Source organism: Felis catus, chromosome C2 (assembly GCF_018350175.1).
Source record: "Felis catus isolate Fca126 chromosome C2, F.catus_Fca126_mat1.0, whole genome shotgun sequence".
Taxonomy (NCBI): Eukaryota; Metazoa; Chordata; class Mammalia; order Carnivora; family Felidae; genus Felis; species Felis catus.
In genome coordinates this window covers 126,662,737-126,687,661 of record NC_058376.1, presented here as the reverse complement: position 1 = coordinate 126,687,661, position 24,925 = coordinate 126,662,737, and the positions used below count along the sequence as shown (strand labels likewise).

Below are 24,925 nucleotides of genomic sequence, written 5' to 3'. Positions count from 1 at the left end.
AAAAAGAGCATTTATCAGAACCAAAACATTCTGTATTTATCACCAACCCCTCTCCAGAACTCCTCCCAGAAATGCTTCTATTATAGCAACAAGGATTGCCTAATCAATAACCTCAAATATAATGCAAGTAATTTTATATAAATCTTACTTGTATCTGAGATGATACTTGAGGATCAGGAAAAATTAGCCAAAGACTCACATGAACAACATCCTGAAATGCCACTATCAGAAAGTGAAAAATGCACACAGGCAGGTCATGGTTAATGATTAAAACCATAATACCACTTCTCAAGAAGCATTCCTGGAAACTAGAATATTAAATAAGGAATCCACAAGAAGACACAAATCTTACAATACTTATATATATGGGAAAATATCTGGGAAGAGGGGAAAAAAAGATCAATCTTTTTAAATAATACCTCAACCAGTTTTACCAAAATAATGAAAGAGAAAAATTAAAATAGCACAGAACCCATCAATTGTAAAACATGTGGCATCCTACAAAAGACAGGAAGCAGTTTTTTGTTTTTGCTGATAACGCAAGCAACATAAAACAGAAGAGATACCACAAAAGATACATTCCTATATATTAACTCAGTAAAATGTTTCCCTAACAATCTAAATTTGCTTCCCAACAAATGGACCCATATCAAAACTAATTAGAAAATAAAAAGCAACCACTTTAACTCTTTAACTCTTTATCTCTTACTAAACTCTAACTCTTACTAAAGTTATAAAGCAAAGGGAAGAAAAGAATAAATGACAAAACTTTGCTTGCTAAAATGAAATCATTATATTCCACAAGATTTTCTTAAAATCATTCCTGAAGAAACTTAAGAAAAAAACAGTACTAACTGGTTATCTTAAAATACTCAAAAAAAGTAGAGTTCTTAAATAGAAAGTTTTCCAGTTTCACGCATATTACTGAATCAAGTAATTAGTTTTGAATAAGTTAAGGTACATTTCATCAGCCATTCCTTTCCAAATGGCACAGATAACTTCACTGACCACCTTGAGTATGTCTACAGTCACATAAACAAAAAGAAATACTGACAAAGAGAGGGGAGCTTTATTAAAAGCAAGAAGAATGTTGTTGCCAGCCAAATGACATTGCTCTGAAGCTTTTGGATCCAAGACAGGATGGTAACTTATAGCAATGACAAAACATTTGACTGAATGATGACAGGTGGCACACTTGATCTTGGAAAGGCACTCTCAAAATGCTGCAGGCAGAAAATCAAGTATTTTGTTTAGGAATGTAGTCTTGGATTCTGCTAGGCACATCTTTCCTCAACCATGAGGGCAAGACTTCTGTATAGACTCAATCTAACTGTATTTGTTTCAAATATACTTCATAGACTTCCATTCTCTACAGTATGACCACAAAAGAAAAATTGGCCATATTTTTAAAATTCTCAAGAAAAATCAATGAAAACATGAGTCTGATCTCAAATGGGGTGAAGGTCAACTTTCAATTTACATAGGCAATAAAAACAAGACAGCAGAAATACAAACAATGAATGATGGGAGAAGGAGGGAAAAAGCTAACTAAATGCCAAGATCTTTGTTCAACATGTTTAAAAAAGTATTCCTCTTTTTATCCCATCCTAAAACAAGTCCTAATGATTTTTTCTGTATGTTTGGCACTATAAAATTAAATTTTTTATTACATTACTACACAATTTTATCTTTCAACATTTGCCTGGATATTTCCCAGAAACATGGAAAACTGGTAGATGTTAATCCTTTAAAGTTTGGCAAATCTGTTATAAATCAAAAGAAATTTTAAAGTTCATCAGTGTTGGAAGTCAGGTCCCTAGCCACTCAAACTCTTAAGTGTGCCAGAAGTTTCCCTGGGGCACTCAGGATTACCACTTGCAGAGAAAGGAAGGAAAAGGAAGGAGCTGACAAAGATCAAGTTAGGCTGGGATAGAATCACAACAAAGGCCTCAGATGACCCCACTGGAAGCTCTGAAACTCAGAACTAAATGGGGCTTAAGGATGCCCTACGTTGAGGCAAGGGACCCAGGTCTTTAATAGACTGGTCTTCAGACACAGGCTACTCCCAGGAAGGGGTGTGAGCTTGACTGAGAGGTTCTCTTCATCCAAGGGCAATTCCCAGGAAGGTCTGACAGCCCCAGCAACACTCTCAGTGATTAAGAGAATGAAGTCTTTCAATCTTGAGTGGGGATTTGGGTAGTGCATATATGGCATTCATTATAATTAGTTAATTCTGTTAACTGTCCAAATCTGATCAATTTTGAGTAAATGTATGTAATGAATAATAATGATGTGCTTTTAAAAGAGACTTGGCCTGAGGTGCCTGGGTGGCTCAGTCAGTTGAGCATCTGACTTTGGCTCAGGTCTTGATCTCATGGTTAGTGGGTTTGAGCCCCGCTGTCAGGCTCTGTGCTGACAGCTCAGAACCTGAAGCCTGCTTCAGATTGTGTCTCCCTCTCTCTCTGACCCTCCCCCGCTCCCACTCGCTCTCTCAAAAAAAAAAAAAAAAAAAAAAAAGAGACTTGGTCCTCCATTTATTAAAGCTATAAAGGGACTATCTAGGTTCTTTCCAGTCCTAAAATTTGATGATTATAAGATTTCATGGCAAGATTCATAGAGTGTATCAAGTCTTACCGTTGGCTATCATTAATTATTGAGGTCACAGAAAGTTCTATTTGGTATGTTGAAATTTTCTATAAAAGTTTCAAAATAAAATCCAATAAATGTGCAAATTACCAGAGGCTTTACATATTTAAATATTCTCCCTCTTTCCCCACTTCCCACTGTCCTCACACCCACTCCTGTCCAACATACACACACAAACACCCTTTTCTTCTTTCCTCCAAGGTAAGTCTTCCATCCTCTACTGCTCTGGCTCCAATCCTCCCTTCATCAGTTACCCACCTAACTATTCATACCTTTTCACATTTCTACTTTCAACCTTCCTTCCCTATAGCAATTTCCCTTCCAGTTGTTCATATACTAAAGTATTTCCCTAGACTCAATCTTCTAAAGGAAGGTAAAAATTGCTGCTCTCAAACCAATGGGCATTTCTTGTTGATCATTCTTCCTTAAAAGGAAGGGTTGCTCTCCTCTGTTCTCTCCTAACACTGTCTCCTCAACGTCTTACATCTTCTTCTGTTGTCTCCTTAATTTCAGTATTCCCCATGTTTCTGTATTAAGATCCATCCTTCTTACTCCATTCCAGTGTTCCACAGTAATCTTGGTTCACAGACCCCTTTGAGAATCTCATTATACACACAGGCAAAAAAACAAATTGCTGTATGGAATCTCATAGGGATCATGAATCTTTCTGAAGGAGAGATACGATACCCCAAGTTAAAAACTGCTCCACACATTCCTTCCAGAGTGATTTGCCCATAAAGCTGGTTCGATTACCATTTATAAACTGAATCTTTACCTCTGGCTCTAATCTTCTCTCCTAAGTCCAGACCCATTTATCTAACTGCCTACCAGGAATCTCATCTCTCCTTTGATCACTCAAACTTAACAAGGGGAAATATAAACATACTTCCCCTAACCCCCCACCTAAAAACCTGCTCCTCCTCCTGCATCCCTTATTCTCTTGGATGCTGACATTATTCACCCAGAAATCAAACCAGATAAACTTGATACACCATCTAGTCTCTTCACCAGAATTCCACATCTGGGCTCCAGAGTCTCACTGCATGTTTCTAAGTCTGCCAGGTCCACCCTTCAGGTTTTATCCCCATGACTACTCCTGCCTTAACTGAACCCTCATCATTTCTCACCCTGAATACTGCAAGTTTTCTAGCTTCTCTTCCTGCCTTGACTTCACCTGCTCCAGGCCACCTTCCACACTACCACCAAGTAATCTTTCTAGAACACAAGTCTGATTTTGTCTCTCTTTTCAAAACCCCTCATAAAGACATAAAAAATGTAAAACAAAAAACCTTTAACCAGCCTTTAAAACCTTTAAGCAGCCTTTAAAAATCCAAGGACCTTTCAGAATCTGGCCCCTACCAAACCTCCCCACCCAAAACTTCATACCATTAAGCTTTTTCCATCTCCATTCCATTCCATACAAACTCCATATTCCATCCTCAGCTACCACTGGACACTCCAAAACATGCCATGCTTACTCATTCCTCTGTGAACTGTTTTCCTAGAATGTCCTTCCTTCCTTGTGAAGTAAACTATTCTTAAAAATCAACTCAAATATGACCTCCAAGAGGAAGCGTTCCTTAATTCCTACCCCGCAGCTTATTTAAAAAGCACTCTGCACAGTTGCCTAATATATCACTTCTCACAATATATTGTCACCATTCACTTGGTTTCATTCAAGGCTAGAAACTTATTTAGCTATTTTTAAGCCCATGTTGGCACATAAGCCAGCACCTAATAAAGTACAATGAATGGATTACAAAAAGCACATTAGAGCTGGGAGCGACCTTGGTAATCAACTTGTGCCATTTTAACCCAGATGGACTTTCATAAGATTACATAGCTTGTTACTGACAATAAGAAATAGAAGCAGAATCTACTGATTCCCAACCTAGGGTTTTTTCTACTTACCCAGCATCATCCCTACTTCTGCTATTAAGTCCATGACATCCACTGAGACATTTCAGTTTCCTTCATCAAAAAGAATGATCACTGAAACTGGGCCATAGAAGAATCAATAATTAACCATAAGATGTGAAACCTTTTGAAGGGAAAGAAGAAACAGGCATGGGTACTGGCAATAATGGATAGTGGGGGGTGGGGTAGGACAGAAAAAGTGACAGTAAGGGGAGGATGGATGCTCAACAATAGTTTTGAGAGGGTCAGGAAATCCTTACTGCACAGAAACTGAGGCTACAAGAGTCCTGCCTGGATTCTCTATACACCAACTTCAATTTCTAATGAAGTTCAATTTCTTTTTTTTTTTTTTTTCAACGTTTATTTATTTTTGGGACAGAGAGAGACAGAGCATGAACGGGGGAGGGGCAGAGAGAGAGGGAGACACACAATCGGAAACAGGCTCCAGGCTCCGAGCCATCAGCCCAGAGCCCGACGCGGGGCTCGAACTCCTGGACCACGAGATCGTGACCTGGCTGAAGTCGGACGCTCAACCGACTGCGCCACCCCCAGGCGCCCCTGAAGTTCAATTTCTAAAGTTAAGCTTAAATGTTCCAAGTGAACACATATGCTATATAAAGCATTGCACTATGTTCCTACAAAGAGATTCCAACAAAAAAGCTTAGTCTATGTACCAGTCTAAGAAGTTACAACATTAGAAACCTTAAATGAAGACTCTGTGTATACATTAAATGTGTACATATAACCTATCATACAAAATAAGTAAATACATACGTATTAAACTATGATTAAAATGAGATAGTCCAGCCTACATCCAGTCTCCAAAAGCAGTATTAATGTACACGTAAGGAGTGGGAAAATACACTTCTAACCAGTGTCAAAAGTCTGACATAAGGTCTCAATAATCCTTCCATAATCCAACCCACTGACCTAAATATCCCCATTCTTCACCTTTGCCAAAGAGTTAACTTTTTAGGCTACCTTCATTTAAGAAAGCATTTCTCTTTCCTCAATCCATTAAACAATTTCTGAGGCCCAGCTACATGACACTTACTGTGATAGATAGAGCCTACCACTCCCCTTTAAAAAAGGATTCTATGACCTTTTTTACATCTCTGAATTATAGCACCAAAATTACACTCCAAAACTAAAGATGTAAAGAATGTTTTCAAAACAATAACTAGTAGGATATCTCCTAGAAACATACAAGGAAATAATCTCTGGATTCTGTTAAGAACAAAAATGACAACACCATAAGAAGATCATACATATCACTTAACAAATGAACACAAACGAATTAACTGTTTTAGACAATTAAAACTGTTCTTAAAGCCAGTTTTTAGTCTTGCAAAAAAAAAAAAAAAAAAAATCTGTGCCAAATATAGTTTTGCAGGCATATGTTGAAGCCTAAACCTCTTAAAAATCTTTTCATTAGGCAAAATTCATAAGCATGACTGCTACTATAAAGAATAATGAGCTCAAGTCAAAGAGAAATGAATTTCAGATCACAGAACAACTCTCCTAAGAAGACAGCACTATTTTCCTCTTGGTAGAGACTCCTGATCCAGGTCTGTTTTTCTTAAGTCTTTGAATGAAGACTGAACAGCACTTAAAAAATAGGTTCTCTTACACTTCAACACGTTTATTTTAGTAGTAAACCAAAAAGCAAATATATGCCTCAAAATATCAACAGGTTAATAAAATAACTAAGGTTTCAAAAAAAATATTAGTTCTCTTATTCAAGCAGCCACACCCATTAGCTCCCTAGTATGACAAAAAAAATATGCATTTTAACTAAAGATAGGAAGGAAAGAATATGACACATATGCATAAATCACTAAAAATGGTGATACAGAGTAGAGTATCTTGGCCAATAATTATAAACTTGACCAATTATTATAAAGTTTATTACAACAATTATATCATTTTAAGTAAGTACTACTACAATGACACCAATGACAGCTAAACATGTATGCCAAGAAAGCAGTGGGGTGAAAAAGAAAAATCTATTTCCGGTTTGGGGAAAGGAATAAAACTAGTTTGCTGTGAAATGAAAACTAACAGTCAAATTTTAAAAGAATGAACATTACTCAAGCCAAGCTCTTCACCAAATATTTGAGTGGTCAAACTTCAGAATTTCTTTAACTTTTATGTCTTTGGTTAACCTAAAACTATGAAAAAATACTTTCTGATACTCTTGGTGATGTCAACAGTTTTTATACAAGGTAAGCTTCACCAGCCAACTACTATCATAAACTAAAAAAAACCCAAACACACCACAGATTATTAAATGAATGATGTATAACCACTCAAACCGACAACATATTCATAAACTCAAGTTATACCTCATTTCATATTCTATTAAGATAAGTGATGTCTGACATTCTCTTTTAATTTTTAATAATTACACGAGAGATTTTTATAGTGTTTTGCAGTTACAGAGCACTCTGGTAATATTCCACTATTTTCGTATTTTAGCAAAGCAATGATGGTCTTTTATTAAATTATACCAGTAAGAACACAGGCTGGTCAATTAGTCACAATTAAGTTGATCAACCAAACATTAACCAAATTAGTCAATATAAATCTAGATCCAAATTCCTCAAACTAGTGTTCCACTGAACCAGAAGACATAAAGAGGTTTATCTTAATAACCCTTGGAGAGTATTCCCAAAATATGTTAGTGTCTTAAAACTGAATACTATCAAGAAACTGGCCTAATACAGCATTGTTACTTTTTTTTAAAATGCACCTATTAACTGGACATGAAGAGTATTCCAATACACATTACTGTCATCCAGGGGCTAATACTAGAATCACCTATGTGGCCTACTCCAGAATTTCTGGAGAAGCTGCCCCGGAATATACATTTTTTAAAAAAACGTTTATTTATTTTGAGAGAGACCGAGAACACGAGCAAGAGAGGAGCAGAGAGAAGAATTCCAAACAGGCTCCACACTGTCAGCACAGAGCCCCAAGTGGGGATCGATCTCACTAACCCTGAGATCATGACCTGAGCCAAAATTGAGTCAGATGCTTAACTGACTGAGCCACCCATGCACCCCAAGAATGTACATTTTTAAAATCTTCTCAAGTAATTTCCTGTACACAAACAGAATTGGGAACTACTAAATACTTTCACCTTTTTTGCCTTAATGCCATCTTTCACAGTAACAAGAATTGGGAAGATTTGTTCTAATCATTTAAGTGGGAAATCTGATGAAGTAATTTTGGGGCAAAAAAGTTTTAATCAGGATTTTAGTAAAGACTATACTATGAAGTTCATTTTAAGAAAACCTACAAATTCTTAACTTCTAACAAAGGCTATATCCTGTTTTATTTAAATTGTGTTACAAAATGCATTTGGGTGACATTTCTACTCTAAAATGATTTATCTTGTCTATGAATTCATGAATGTTGAAAACATATGTTAAAATTCAATACATTATACAAAGATAAAACTAAGAATGTGACTTAGTGTTTGGAATTCTTGTATTTTTTACTAAAAATATTTTTTAACCGTTTCTGTGTTTTGTCACTAAGTGATGAATTAAGAGTGACTTCAGATTGGTATTTGCTAACACTTCAAATAACACACTTCAAGTGTAAGTAATTCTTATTCTCTAAAAATAAAAGGCCACACTGCATATCACTACATTTTCTTTTAACATTGCTTTTTGATTAATTACCAATACACTGTCTATATTATATGCAGGATACTGGAACACAGACAATTAAAAGAGCATGAATAATAATCATGAAGCAAATATTTAGAATCAATATTTTTATGCTCCTTACCCAGTATTTCAATACCAATTTAATTTTCTTAATGTTTCTGGTCCCTAACCAGTGGCCCATTGAACGGATATAGGAAGAATTAAAAGAACTAAAATAGTATGACTAAGAGATAACAAAATAATATGACTAACAATTTAAAATACGCATAGCAGATGAGATGGAAGGATTCCAGAGAATCGTTAACTGGTTATGGCACCACTATTTGGTCCAGTATTCACCTGGCATCTCCTCAACTGCCTTATTTTAAAGGAATAAAAACAGTTAAACCACTTCTTTTTTATTTTTTTTTTTTAACTTTCCAATTGGACACAGTGATGGGTAAACCGTGTAAGCACACCTTCTTTTTTTTTTTTTTTAAACATTTATTTATTATTGAGAGACACAGAGAGACAGAACATGAGCAGGGGATGGGCAGAGAGGGATAGGGAGACACAGAATCCGAAGCACGCTCCAGGCTCCAAGCTGTCAGCACAGAGCCCAATGCAGGGCTTGAGCCCACAAACAGCAAGATCATGACCTGAGCCAAAGTCGGATGCTTAACCGACTGAGCCACCTAGGCGCCCCGAAACACTTTTTTAAATATCAGAAACCTTTTAATACACGAACATTGTGGAACACTTTGTTGAATCCAATTCACTAACACAGATTTGGGGAAATTGTCTATAAGCATACAGTGGTGAGCTCCAGTGATCTGTTCATAACCCCATCCAGCTAAATGTCTTAAAACCAAAACTTGAGGGGTGCCTGGGTGGCTCAGTCAGTTAAGTGTCCAACTTTGGCTCAGGTCATGACAGGTCAGAGCCTGGAGCCTGCTTCAGATTCTGTGTCTCCCTCTCTGCCCCTCCCCTGTACAAGTTGTCTCTCTCTCAAAAATGAATAAACATTAAAAAATAAAAATAAGAAAGTAAATAAAATCTTGAAATGAAACGAGTGAAGGCACCTTTCAATGCTCATGAACAAATCCAAGTTCTCTTATTGTAATAGCACTGTCCAGTAGAACTTTTATGCAATGATAGGAAATGTTTTATATCTGCAACATTCAGTGAGGTAACCATTACCTACATGTAGCTACTGAGCACTTTAGATGTAAGCTAACTATAACTAAGAACTGCATCAACTAAATTTAATTAAAATTTACACCATCACAACAGCTGGTGGCTGCTATATGGGACAGCATTAAGTTTAGAAAATAATCTCTTTTCAGACAAAATGGAATATTTAGATTTATTCTTCTACCTGAAGTAACAAAAAACTGAACACAACAATGGTTTTCAGATACTGGGCAACAGAACAGTTATGATGAGAGGGTGAACAAACAAGCTGAGCCATACAACTGCCCCAGCTTGCTGCCTGGAGCACTTTCAAGCCACAGAGCAAGGAGGAAAAAAACCCAGACAAGCCTCATGGTCTCCCTGAAGTGAGAAAACAGAGCTGGAAGGACAAGACACCTTGACTCCTGCAGGCAGAGTACTAGAGATGAGAGATGCACAGTGAAAGAGCACTAGAGATTTATAGAAGGTCTTTCTTTTTTAAATTCCAGTTAGTTAAAATGCAGTGTAGTATTAGTTTCAGGTGTACAATACAGTGATTCAGCATTTGCATACATCACCAGGTGCTCATCACAAATCACTCCTAAATCACCATCCTTCCACTTGCCCCCCTTCTGGTAACCATCAGGTTGTTCTCTATAGATAAGAGTTATACAAGATCTCTTTCAAGTCTTCAGCTGAGTACTAACGAGCACATTTGTAGAGGAAACTACCTCAGGCTGAAGAACCCCCAGAAAGGAGCAAAGAGGACAAGGCCTATAACTCATAGGCAGCACCTATTCGCATCACCCAGAGTGAGAAAGCTCATAATTCACAAGGGATCAGAGAGAGTACAGACGGTTCTTGTCTCAGTAGTATGAAAAAAAATTAACCCCCGAAGGCTGCTTAAAAACAAGTCTCAAAAGGATCAAACCCTTTCCAAGTAATTTAACCTTATCCCAAGAACAAAGCTCATCCCAAGAATAAAGAACAGTTACAATAGAAAAATATCCATCAGTAAGGTAAAATTTTAACAAGGTAAAATTTGTAGTATCTGGCTTTGAATCAAAATTAACTGGGCACGCAAAAAAGTAGGAAAATATGACCCATAATGAGCAGAAAAATCAATAAACAGCAAACCTAGAAGTGACAGGTGACAGAATTAATAAAAACAGAATATTAAAAATTATATAACCATGTTCCACATATTCAAAATTGTTTTATGTACCTAAAAACAAAGTTTCAAAATACATGAAGCAAAAACTTATGAAACTCCAAACTGACAAATCCATAATTATAGAGATTTCCAACACCTCTCAAAAACGGACAAAATACAAATCAGTAAGGATAGAGAAGATATGGACAGCACTATAACCAACTTGTGAAAATGTCTTAATTGTTCTGAAATACTATGAACCAACAAATGTCCTCTGACTGCATAAGATAAAGCAGTCTTAATTCTGATCCAGGTAAAGTTTCACAAAATTCAAGATCACAACATCAGAATTCGATGGCTCAAGATAGTATCTAGGGCACAATAGACCTTACAAAATCCTCCATTCCTGAGGATTAAGAATCCTAATGCCTATAGTGACAAGCATGCAAAGTTAAAAAAAAAAAAATAAATGCAACAAAGGTTAGGTGAGACCAAGGGTAAACTGGAGAGGGAAAACCTCCAACCCCCAAGACAAACCAACTACAGCCAGTGATGCCATGCCACAAGGTATCCACTGCTGCCAGACTTTACAATTTTCCAGGAGATACCTAAAATTTGGGGTTTTAAGTGAACTCTAGATTTTAAAACGTTGGCCACCAACTCTATAAATTTTTAGCCAAGCTAAAAAATGTCTGGGAGCCAAGTTCACAACCAAATCTCTGCTCTACTACAACAACTTCATCTTACAAATGAAAAAGAGAAATTAAATAATTCGCCCAACAACTTCATCTTACAAATGAGAAAGAAATTAAATAATTCGTCCAAATTGTCAAAGTAGATAATGCCATCTAACCACCTCCAAAATACTATGGGCATGGACACCAAAATCCACACTTTCAGAGGAAACAGAAACCAGGATGCTTCCAGGACAGGTAATTTAGTGATGCTTTAACTTCTCAGGAAAAACATGAAAACTGTCTTCAGTCAGTTAAGCATCTGACTCTTGATTTCCGCTCAGGTCATGATCTCATGGTGAGTTCGAGCCCCACGTTAGTATGGAGTCTGCTTGGGATTCTCTCTCTCCTACTCCTCCCCCAATTGCACTCTTCTCAAAAACAAAACAAAACAAAACAAAACCATCTTCCAAACAGTTGAAGGTCAAAATTTTATCAAAGACTTCCTGAATTGTTCCAGAGAACAAAAAAAAATCAGTGGGAAACAATTAAAAAAGGAGGCTTGGGAAAATGGAAGGAAGAACTTTCTAAAAAGAAAGTTCTTTTTAAAAGTTGTCAATGATATAGTTATTTCATAGAACAGAATATAATTCAGCTCCCTACCCTAGAGGTATTCAAGAAAAGCCTTGCATGAACTTTCAAGAATATTACAGAAAAGATTATTTGATGTGAAAAAATGGCTGTATGATTTATGGTCCTTTCTGCCTAAAGCTTTGTAAATTGTCATCATGAAGAACAACCTAGTAATATCTTCCTTGTGTGACCGATGTAAAAATTGAGCTGGTAAGCTCAATGACACCATAAAGGGATCCCTCAGACAGCCCACAGCTTCTGATGAATAGGACATCATATGTCATACCCTGAATATGTTCAGTCACAGGCCAGACAACCAAGTGATTAACTGTAAAGGGTATTCAGAAATCACAAGGATGCCTGAATTGGAATGCTCCCTTTTAATCCTAGATTTCTATATTATATCTGGCCAGAGTCCCAAATTTCACATCAAGTAGACATTTACATTTCAAAGGAACAGCATTTAGCAAGATTGACTAGGTTATACACTAGACCACCCACCCATACTTTAGGTATGCCTTTAATGGTTATACAAAAAATTTCAAAACCACTAAGCTTTGCCAGAAAATATTATTTCCAAATTTGAGACCAGACATCATTTTAAGTGCACATTTTCTGTGTGTTTTAATAAAGAAAATGGACAAAGGCTGACAGCTAAAGTCAGCAACACAAAACACAAAAGCTAGAAAATTATTTTAAAACAACTGAGGGACGCCTGGGTGGCTCAGTTGGTTAAGCATCTGACTTTGGCTCAGGTCATGATCTCATGAGCCCTGCATTAGGCTCTGTGAGGACAGCTCAGAGCCTGAATCTTGCTTCAGATTCTGTGTCTCCCTCTCTCTCTGCCACTTGCACTCTGTCTCTCAAAAACGAATAAGCGGTAAAAAATAAAATAAAAATAAAAGACAAAAACTTGAGAAAACCAGATATTCTAACTTCAAAAATTCAAAGTATCTGGAGTAGAAAGGCAATGAATGAAAATAATTCTGCTGAAATATTATGGACTGAGAGCAAATGAAAGATAAGATATATAGGAATTAATGTAAAATTTTATCTAAATTAATTTCCTGATAAGGGAACAAAATATTAATCTTTAAAAAAGTCAAAGGTGACAGTTGGACACGGGAAAATGAGAAACTAGAATAAAATTTTGAAATATCACTTTTTAAAATAAAAGATAAAATTTAGAAAGTACATCAAAACTCACAAAACCTCCAATTAATCATATATAAAAGTAGCCGAGTGGACTCTGAGAGAAGCCAGTATAATAAGGCATTAGCCAATTATTAAAGTCATGCTATGCAAGCACAAAGAAAACAAGGAATGCAAAAAAAGGAGGACAGGATGTTATAATTAATCTGAGAATGACAACCAAAACCTCAAATCTCAGAAGGTATGTTGACTGTTTTACTATATCAAACATACAAAACTATATTCAAAATCAACGTTTCCAACAAAAATAACATAAAAACAGGGAGGGGGATAAAACATAAGAGACTCTTAAATATGGAGAACAGAGGGTTACTGGAGGGGTTGTGGGAGGGGGGATGGGCTAAATGGGTAAGGGGCATTAAGGAATCTACTCCTGAAATCATTATTGCACTATATGCTAATTTGGATGTAAATTTACAAAAAAAAAAAAAATTAAAAATTCTGAACAGACAAAAATCAACAAAAAAGGGCACAAAATAAAAAGATTATAAAACAAATACATTGTATTTCTATCCTTTCCTAATTTCCAATACTTCTTTATAACCCCAATCCCCAGGGACCATCATATTATTCAACAATGTCTCATCCTTCTCAGGCCCACACCTAATCCACTCTAATTCCTATCCTACCTGCAACCTCTCCCAAACACCTGACCAAAATCCTGTATCAAACTGCTAAATCCCTGAAGAATATTTTATTAGGTTGTCTATATATTATTCCAAACCAGCCTATCTAAATACTTCATGTCCTTCCAAAATCAATGTCCTTCCTGACTTCACTTCTGGTATCTAAGCTACCTTTGCCTCCTTTAATCTTTCCCAAGCCATCTGTATTAAACGGCCAGATTTTGTCAGTTCTTCAATACAATTCAGGGCATTTTATCAGGTGTTATGTGAAAGCACTGTGCTAAACATTGTAAATTTGAGGGTGGAAAATGTACTCATTTCATCTATTCACAGTAAAATATGCCTAACCAAAGTATAATACATACAGAACAAAGAATTCAAATGTTATAACCATAGCCATAATTATCTGATGTTGTTCCTTTTCCACTCCCACCACTATTCAGGCTTCTATCTAATACAAATACATCTGTTATGCTTCGTAATTGAAAGTTTCACCATACTCTAATAATCAATACCGTATTCTACCCCCAAATTAATCTTTCCTAAAACAATTTTATTGTTTGTTGATTTTTGAGGGAGACAGAGTGCAAGTGGGGCAGGGGCAGAGAGAGAGGGAGACACAGGATCTGAAGCAGGATCCAGGCTCTGAGCTGTCAGCACAGAGCCCCACGCAGGGCTCAAACCTGTGACCCTCAAAATCATGACCTGAGCTGAGGTCTGACGCTTTACGGACTGAGCCACCCAGGCACCCATCCCAAAAGAGAATTTCAAACACAACACTCTCTTTTTAAAATGCCATCTCACAGGCACCTGGGTGGCTCAGTCAGTTAAGTATCTGACTTAGCTCAGGTCATCATCTCACGGTCTGTGGGTTCAAGCCCCACGTCGGGCTCTGTCCTGACAGCTCAGAGCCTAGAGCCTGGAGCCTGCTTTGGATCCCGTGTCTCTCTCTTCCCCTCCCCTGCTCACACCCTGTCTCTCTCTCTCAAAAATAAACATTAAAAAAACATTTTTTTTAAAATGCTGTTTCTCAAATGCTTACAATAGTGATTTGCAAAACCCCCTCCCCATATCAAGATGGTAAAGGTAAAACAGATTACAAGAACCTGCTCACAGAGTTCCAATTCAATTAGTCTGATATGATAACTTGGAATCTGGATTTTATGGAGCCCTTTAGGTGATATGATTTAGGTGTCCCACAGAGCATATTTTGGGGGGTATCAGGGCTCATCAAAGACCCCTGAGTCTCAACAAACAGGGCAAGGTCTCTCCTACAAGAATTCCAACTACAGATAAACTTGACTTTCTGCAGTCAACTGTTCTCTCCCTCTAACCTTGCTGAAAATGTCCACCAATTTCACCATTCTTCTTGGCCCATCTCAAGCTCCATACTTTCTAGATCTCACCAAACTGAAACAATTTCTACTGCCTAATTCTACAGTACTGTACTGCTTGTCTTGAACCATTATTTAAACTAGTATTTATTAACACTTCAGGTGGTTATGTCATACGACAATGAACTGTGGATCAAACCTCTTTTCATCTCTTTCAGCATCTGGAACACACTTAGAAGGACTCAGAAGTCCTTTCCCCAAGGAAATTTCATTTTGCATAAACATACCTAAGTAGGAATGAATAAATGAACTAGTTTTTAAAATACCAAAAGGGAGAACTATAGAAAGGAGATTTTTATTAGAAAAAGAAAACTGTTAAATAAATATATCTGGAATAAAAGTATATCTATCTGCCAAAACAAATTAGTAAATATTGTTCTTCCTTATCAACCTACCAAATAAATGCTCCATAAAGAACTTAAGTCCCAAGAAAAAAAACCTGGTAAACCACATTCTGCTTAACACCAATCAGGTATGTTTAAACTCTGACCCAAACAGGTATTCAAAAAACAAGCTACATGGAGGGAAAAATTCACTTGTGATTAATTTCTGAAACTTTTACACATGCAACAAAAGCCAACTTACAAATGTTCTATTAAGATGCTTGATATTTTGGCATAAGTGACTCTAGCACAACACTTCGGCAGTAATTGTTGGTCTACTCATCTGTCTTCTCCGTAACAATGAGTAACATGGGTAATAACGATGTGTCTTATTCATCTTACTATTCCAGCACTTTGAACAGGTAATTAATAAAGATGTAATGAGTTATCTTTTCAAGATAAAAAATGATAGTGATTTTCCAAAAATAACACTAATGGCCCACAAGCATATCAAAGGATAATCAACATCACTAGAAAAATGGAAATCAAAACCACCACGATATCACCTCATGCCCATTAGAATGGCTACTATTAAAAAAAAAAAAAAGTGGGGGTGCCTGGGTGGCTCAGTGTCTCATGCTCTCTCTCTCTGCCCCTCCCCCCACCTGTGTTGTCTGTCTGTCTGTCTCTCTCTCTCTCTCTCTCTCTGTAATAAATTTAAATTTTTTTTTTTTTACAAAGTGCTGGCAAGGATATGGAGAAATTGGAACCCATGTACTATTGGTGGGATTGTAAAATGATGCAACAACTATGGAAAACAGGAGGTTCTTCAAAAATATTAAAATGGAAATTCTATATACACAATCCAACCATCCCATGTCTAGGTATATACCCAAAAGAACTGAAAGCAGGGTCTTGAGAGTTGTTTGCACACCCATGTTCACAGCAACATATTCACAAGAGCCAAAAGGTGCAAACAACCCAAAAGTCCATTGACTGATGAATGGATAAACAATTGTGGTATACACATACAATGGAACATTAGTCAGCCTTAAAAAAAAGGAAAATCCTTGGGGCGCCTGGATGGCTCAGTCAGTTAAGCATCAGACTTCAGCTCAGGTCTGATCTCATTCTGATCTCTGAACCATTCATGAGTTCAAGCCCGGTATCCAGCTCTGTGCTGACAGCTCACAGCCTGGAGTCTGCTTCAGATTCTGTGTCTCCCTCTCTCTCCAACCCTCCCCCATTCGCACTCTCGTGTGTGTCTCTCTCTCAAAAATAAATAAACAGGGGCGCATGGATGGCTCAGTCGGTTGAGCGTCCGACTTCAGCTCAGGTCATGATCTCGCAGTCTGTGAGTTTGAGCCCCAAGTCGGGCTCTGTGCTGACAGCTCAGAGCCTGGAGCCTGCTTCGGATTCTGTGTCTCCCTCTCTCTCTGCCCCACCCCTGTTCATTCTCTCTCTCTCTCTCTCAAAAACAAACAAACATTAAATAAATAAACAAACAAACAAGCATAAAAAAATTAGGGGTGCTTGGGTGGCTCAGTCGGTTAGGCGTCTAACTTTGGCTTAGGTCAGGATCTCATGGTTTGTGGTTTCGAGCCCCACATCAGGCTCTATGCTGACAGCTCAGAGACTGGAGCCTGCTTCAGATTCTGTGTCTTCCTCTCTCTCTGCCCCTTTCCCATTCATGATCTGCCTCTCAAAAATAAATAAACGTAAAAAAAAAATTTTTTTTTAATTAAAAAAAGGAAAATCCTTACACATGCTGTATGATGGATGAAACTTCAGGACATTATATTAGTCAATCACAGAAAGACAAATACCTTATGATTCCATTAATATAAAGTACCTAGAGTAGCCAAATTCAGAGAGACAAAAAGTAGAACGGTGGTTACCAGGGGCTGCAGAGCAGGGTAGTTAGTTGATGAATACAGAGTTTCAGATTTGCAAGATGAAAAAGTTCTGGAATTCTGTTTCACAACAACATAAATTTACTTAGTGTTATAGAACTGTACATTTTAAAATGGTTAAAATGATAAACTTTACACATTCATTACAATCAAAAATTTTAATTACACTGACTTTAAGTACAATAAAAATAAATTCTTACGTATCAAAGAACTAATGCTTGAAAATATGTAAATATAAAACAGCATAAGATCTATGTATAATTATTCAAATGGCCTTTTAATTTAGCTTCCACCTAAGAGATAAGCAGCTTAAAAATAAAATATAAATAGCTTAAAATAAGTCACTCTGGAGGCACCCGAGTGATTCAGTCAGTTAAGCATCCAACTCTTAATTTCAGTTTAGGTCATTATCTCACAGTTCATGGGATCAAGTCCCTCGTGGGGCTCCACATTGACAACACGGAGGCTGCTTGGGATGCTCTCTTCCCCTTTCTCTCTCCCCCTCCCCTGCTCCACTCAAAATAAATCTCTCTCCCCCAAGATAAATAAGTAAACATTAAAAAAAAAAAAATCACTCCAAGCTGTATGTTCAAATTTCACTGTAGAAAATTCTTGCTAATTATAAATTGTATGCTCAGCCAAAAAGTATTTCTGGTAAAAGAAGACAATTCTGTAACTGAAAAATATTCTTGGGATCATCTACTACACTAATTATAATGTGGGTCCACAAACAATGGCAAAGGAGAATAGTAAGAAAAATTAAAAGTTTTTCATAAAACTAATCTACTTAATTTTAAGGCATATACTTTATTCTGAGACCACATCTCCCCTACTCTGAAACTTTCTTTTGAATGCTAATTTCATCCATTCAACAAAAAACGTGTTGAGCCAGTAACCCTCAGGTGCACTGCTGTTAAACTGAACAAGGTGCTCACCCTCAGGGAACTATCTCCTTTCTAGTGGAAAATAAGAATAGCAATTGTAAAAGATGATAGGGTTTTAAGTCTTTAACACTCAAAACAAAAACCTGGTCAGCATAAGTAACCCTATGTCAGTGGAAAACCACTAATCTATAGCCCCCTTCCATTTTATAAATGAGAACCTGGATGCCCAAAAGGTTTCACAATTTCAATAAATCCAAAGCCAAAACCACCTTGTTTCTAGACTCTAAAACACCAAACTATCCATGTGAGTGAGTAGAGATTCAAACATGATTATTTACAGGACTCCAAATATCTCGGACTGATATTTTTCTACTTACTGTGTCCTTCCAATTCTAAGAGGATTTGATTCTATATACCAACCTTGTATCATTTGTGAACTTACAAGTTTAATGAAAAACTTAAAATCCCTAGGGCAGAATTTATCAAATCTCATGCCAGCAAAAGAAATTCTACTTTCTGATAAATGATAAAGCCAAGTCCAACATTGTAGAACAAGGGGAAAGAAGAGACACAAAAATAGCATCCACAGTAATACTGTCTTGGTCACTGTTTCTTTGGCCTAGAAAGTACAGTAATTCTCTGGAGCACTGCTATCCCATTCACTAGAAGCTTCAGACAGTTTAAATACACAAAGGAACTGAAAAACAAATAGTGATAATCAGCTAATTAACATTTCAAAGTACCACAATAACAAAACTTGTAGTTTCAGTGAATAATCTAGGTTTGACAATAACTGACCTGACAATACAGTCTCTTCCCTCACCTCCTCCTACTTTTCTCTAGTTCTGTACAAGGGTGGAATACTAAGCTTATAATACGTGCCAGACAACAAGTCCATAGGCTTGTTCTCATGGGTTCAAAAAGTTTTTCTCCACTTAAAAATTAACCCATGTATAATACAAATTTGGGGGAAAAACTTGAAGGTGTAACTATCCCCTTTCATAAAGGAAACTGAGCCACAAAGTTAGAGACTTCCCCACACAGTAAGTAGAAGAGCCAAGATATGAACCTAACTGCAAAGTTTGTAGGACTCTCATTTTGTTCCCGAATCTGTCATAAACACAAGTGCCTGGATAGGAGAGAGTGGATGAGGCAGGTGAAACACAAAAATGTACAAAAATAATATTTTTCCCTGAGATATCAGAAGAATTAGATACAAAAACTGCACTGGAAGAGTTCTAAGTGCTTATGACTGGAACAAAGGGTTACAGAGGTTCAAAGGACAAACGACTTTTTGCTTGCAGTGAGCAAGGAAGAATTCAGTGAAGGAGGAGGAAATTGAGGAGTTAGACCACAGAGGAAAAAAAAAGTGTATTTTAGGCAGAAGAAACTTCAGAGAACAAAAGCGGGGTAAAGAGGAGGAAGACATAGGGCATTTATGTTTAGAAAAAGCAAAACAGCCTGGCTGAAGCACAGAAATTATGTAAGAGAGCAGTTAAATGTAAGGCTGAAAAGGTAGGTCTAGGTCAGACTTCAGACAACCTGGTGAAACTCCCTATTTACAGCACCAGGATATAATTAAACTTTTACGTATTTGTTATCTTCATGAAATAATACACATGGCCTATTAACTTGAATGAATTTATGCTTTTCAGCTAAGAAAAGGAATCTAGGACAGCACCTGATACAAGATGATTAAATGCTGGATCTGAATTCAAATAACCAATTTTTTTCTTCCTATCTCCTGACAACTAGAGACTTATGGGGGGGAGGGGGGGTCAGAGAAGGCAGGCTGAACCTACACCCAGATTGCTGAAATTTATGGCAGCTACTCAATATAATTGGGGAAAAAATAGAACCCACAAATCTTTTCCATAGGAAAGCTTGAACAGAAAGAAATAATGACCAAAAAATCCCCCTCGTATTGACAAGACTAGCTTAAAAGAAAAATAAAGCCGCAATTGGATTTTTTTAAAGTAGCTTTATCTTTAATTTCATGTTTTAAAATCCAAGCTAGAATTTGGCAAAATGTTCATTTAGACCACAACTATCCTGAAGCAACTGATAAGAAATTAAAATTCCAAACACCTACTCGATTCAAAACTACCACTTCCCCCTTAAATTAGAGGGTTAAGTCCCATCCCCCTAATAAAAAGGAGACCTACTAGATCTTTAAGTGTTACCTGGATAATGATATCACTCTCTATTGCTGTTCTAACAGGCCAGGGTGGGCTACCCTTTGCCCTCTCTTTCCCATACAAGAGTAGCGAACCCCGCAAAAGAAAAGGAAGTTATAGCAGCTCTATCTCCTCAGTTCAAAAACTATCAAAAGCTGTTAAGACATAAAAAGAAGCACTCCATAGAAAGTGGAAGTGGAGTAGGGGAGTACACTGAAACCAAGCAAATTCTTATTTATAAAATTTAAGTTGAAAGGAAACTTGGAATCTAGCCCAAAGCTCTTATTTTACACGTTAAGAAACTGAGGCCCAAGGCAGTGGTGATTTGCCCAGGGCAAACGCTTCCCTATAAAGGTGTTAAGTGTCTGTTACCAGTCACAGTAGCACTTAATCACATTCTAACAGTTACTTAAATGTTTATGAGATTAAGTACCTGGGGTGCAAAAAACACAATCTTCATCTCCTCTGCATCCCCTTCAGTGCCTTGCCCCATGCCCCAGAGCTATTCAGAAAATCCTGAAGAATTCTCAAATGAATACCATGTCCTCTTTCTGATACCATAGCTACAAAATTTATTTTATCTAATATAAGGTGAAAGGCTGAAATGCTTAATCAAGTTCTGACTAAATGAGTGGATCAGCAAAACCTCAAAATTTGGGGCAGAATATGAAATGGAATATAGTACTGCTTTTTTTTCCCCTCTTTGATAGTTGCCATTTCCCTTGTATTAATGTTTTTAGTCCAGGTTTTATGAAAAACAACTATCATAGGTGCAAAATTAATCCAAATTATCAGCGCTTTTGAGACATTTCGATTTATTAAACAACTTAGCGTATCTTCATCTCTCAAAAATAACTTGAAAATATCCTACCCAGCACAAAATAATATTTTCGGGGGGGGGGGACCTAAAATAACGGTCTACCAGTCCACAACGTATTAAAACCACAAAACAGAAACACTCCTGTAAAAATCCCACCAGCTAAAGAGTACTATCAGTCTTCCTTGGCTCACTGCTTACCGTCAAACTGTCAAAGCATTTGTTGAAGAACACGGGGGAAAGTTCTGCACCGAGTTCACAGGCTGATTATACCACCACCCACACATAACACCAGTTTGGGGAAATGCAAACACGCCACATGTACATGTTTTAACCAGGCTTAACCACGTTTAACCAAGGTAGGTATTGTCAGCTCTTGTATCAAAGGTTTAAAAAAGGCAGCAATATGCAAACATACTTCAACTCATTTATATCACCAGAAATGGCAAGGAATTGACCCGAGACGAATTAAACAGTTCTGAACCTTAAGGCCGCCGTACAAAACAGTTTAGAAGGGCTGTCTTTCTGAAAAGTCGGGCAAAAATCCTTTGACGAGTTTGAAAACTAATGACCATACGCTAATGCACAAATAACAAAAGCTTAGTACAAACCACCACGCCACCAAACCGTTCTTGCTACCACTGCCCAGGTTTTCTAAAACAAGCACTGAAAGGGAACAATAAAAAGCGTCTCACCGCAAACACAGCAAGAGAGGGACTGTCGGAAGTAAGGCAAGAGCCTGTTAATCTCTGTAAACGCCTTGGGGTCTCCGGGGTCGTAGTTGAGCACTAGGCGGCTCGCGGAAATGTAGAGAGCAGTAGCATTCACGGGGTTCATTGCAGACACTTCGACACCGATGGCTCCCGGTTGAAAAAAAATTCCGGATCCAACTTTGTAAGCAGCCAGGGAACAATGGCGAATTTGCAACAATTCGGAGGAAATCAGAGAAGAACCACTGGCCAAAGTAGTAACCAAAATCCGCGCAAGTTTGTGGAGCTGAAGCAGTACTCCCACACATGGGGCCTTGGCGCCCCTCCTCCGTCCCTGAGACTTGCAGACGAAAAAAAAAAAAAAAAAAAAAGGAGAGAGAGAGAGAAAGAGAGAGAAAGCAAGGGAAACCAGCGTTCGAGTTTGTTCCAGTCAGCCTCGGGGCGAACGAAGAATGCAGCAGCTTCGGCGCTCGGGTCAGGACTCGGCGCTCAGTCTAGCCCCGCGGCTCGGCGGGCGGCCTTCGCTGCATCTCCGGACACGGAGGCACCTCCTCAGGGCAAGCTGAGCGGGCGCGGGAGCAGGCCCCGGCCCGGTCCGAGGAGCGGGCACGCTTCTCACGCGCTGCAGGGTCCTTACTCCATCACAGCGCACGACGCAGAGGTAGGGGCGACCGCAAAGAGGACGGCTCGGGCGTCGGCTTCCTCAATCTAGTGCACCAAGCCGCGGCGGCGGCGAACGTTGCAGTTGCGGCTGGCGGAGGCCGCCGCCGCTCTCTCCATATCGGACGCGGGGCCGGACTGCGCCTGGCTCTCCGCCCCGGCGGTTACAGCCCCGCGGTTCCCTGAGGTGGCGAAGCGGGCAGGAGAGTCCCCCACCCGCTAGGGGAGGGCCGGAGAGGAAGTGCGCGGGCCGGAGAGGCCGGCGGCGGCGGCGGCAGCGGGAGGGGGCGGGGAGCAGGCCCGGCCGGGCCGCGGCGGCGCCCCTTGCTCCTCAGTCGCTCACTCCGAGGTCACCAGGCGCAAGCGCCGCCCCCTCACTGCCCAGCCATCTTCTCCGCGCCGCGCACACGGAGACCTCCGCCGCCAAGCACGACGGCCGCCGCCGCCCACGGCTCCCGCCCGGCCGCAACTAAGGCGAGCGCTCACACCGCCAGGCCCCGCCGCCGCCCAGAGCACACGGCAAGGCCCCGCCGCAGGCCCCTCCCCCCGTGCCTCGCCGCCCTCACCCTGACTCCACGCGCCACTCTAACTCGGTAGGGCCCAGGCTGCTGCGGCCTTAATGAATCCCGCGGGCTGTGCGGTGCCTCAGGCCCTGCCGGCGACGACGACCGTTACCCCAACGGGCAAAGCCACTGTCATCCCCGAGACTCCCCCGCCGCCGTCGTCGCTAGCGCCCGCACGCATGCGCAGAACACACTCTCACCCCTCCCCCCGCCCTTCCCTTTCCCTTCGCTTCCCTTTTCCCCTGCTTCTCCTCTAAGAGCCCCCTCCACACCCTCCCAGAGCTACCGGCTCGCTCCGCGCATGCGCATTCCACTACCCAGCTCCGCTGCCTTTCGCCCTTACGCGTGCGCTTTGACCGCCCACCCAGAAAACCGGATAAACACAGCAGCCCGCTCACGCCAGCCCCTCCCGGCTGCCAATCCACCCTCACCTCACTGCGCATGCCTGGCTCTCCACTTACGGCTCTTAGAACTGAGCATGCCCTCTGCAAGCCGCCTGTTCTCTCCGCCCCTCCCCCAAGCACTCTCAAATTCCCTCTTAGGCGTGTGGGCTGGGGTGAAACATTCGTTGGTTGACCCATCTTTCCACGGCGTGGACTGTAGGCTTCTCGCACTACATTGCTTCCTCGGTGCCCGCCAACGATGAGGCCGGCCTTGGTCGCGCCATGTGGCGCTCCGCCCTAACAGCCTCTCCTTGCCCTGACTGACCACTGTGTGAGGAAATAGTTCCACACTGCCCCAAGCCCCGCCCTCGCGGCCTTTCTCCTAGAACCGCGCCTGCCCTAGCACGGAAAGGGCGCTGCCCGCGTCTGTTTGCGCTCCTGGAGTAGCGTAGGCCAGTAGCAATCTGCGTGGCTGCGCGCCCAGCCGGCGTGCAAGCGACATTTGCTAGGTTAGGGTCTCGTCCTGCGTCGATGGCAGCCTGAGGTCACTAAGACCCCGACAGGCTGTCTGTAAGCGTTGGGGCTCGGACCCACCTCCCCTCTCCTGTCCATCAGAGCAGGGCTCTTCCCGCGGCCTATGGTCTTTGGAGTCGGACGGACGCTAGCGGCCCGATCTTCCGGCGGCGCCAATCAGTACCTCACCGAGCTCCTACGGAAACACTGTCCGGTTCCAAAGCAAAACGAACCCCTCTTTTGGCTCCTTTAGTCGACCTAACCCTTCTTTGTGAATAGATCTCTTGAGGAAGCCACGGTCCTGCTTCAGAACAGACCCAAGTCCTTGAAAGTATTGGGTTTGTTTTAAAACAAGCTTTTGCCTGTTGTTTCTGCAGGAGACCAGGACACATATAAATAAACAAAAGCTTAACGTCGGATTCCCCTCCCCTCAAAAAGTACAAAACCACACAGGAACCATTTTTTATCTCTGGATAACACCAAAGCTCTTTAGCATAGTTTGCACAAAATAAATGTGGATGCACACACGCTTGCAAAGCGAAATTTATGACATATCTTTTGGGGCACAAATAGTTTTAGGGACTTGCTACTTAAAGTAGAAATTGAGAAGCCATATAACTTCCGATAATTTCTAGTGCCACTTGAAGACAGTTTTATTTTAGTATATTATCTGCACTTACATATTAGTAAGAATCTAACTTCCTAATTTTGTTAGGTAGCAAGCAGAAATTAAAGCTGTGCAAAGTATATTTGGTCATCTTGTATCTGGAAACCGACAAGTGTTCTCAAATTCATTCTCTTGTTTAAAAACTCCATCTTCCTTGGGTTGGTTGGTTGATAAGTGATGTTTTCTAAGCTCACCTTCAAGTAAAACTGTTACATTATACATTTCTATTTT

The 24,925-nt window shown here is 39.7% G+C and overlaps 1 protein-coding gene across 3 annotated transcripts in view; it reads right to left on the bottom strand.

Annotated features, from left to right (window-relative positions):
- The window catches only part of MSL2 (MSL complex subunit 2), a 35,657-nt gene extending 12,270 nt beyond the window's left edge, over positions 1–23,387 (bottom strand). Inside the window, exon 1 of one of the 3 annotated variants that reach the window (XM_045036404.1) lies at positions 23,135–23,387. Coding sequence is in view for 1 of the 3 variants with exons in the window: in XM_003992096.6 (XP_003992145.1) it covers positions 21,894–22,035 (142 nt within the window). In the remaining 2 variants the exon portion in view is untranslated. The other 2 variants (XM_003992096.6, XM_045036406.1) reach the window with 2 other exon arrangements.
- Positions 23,388–24,925: the final 1,538 nt, after the last annotated feature.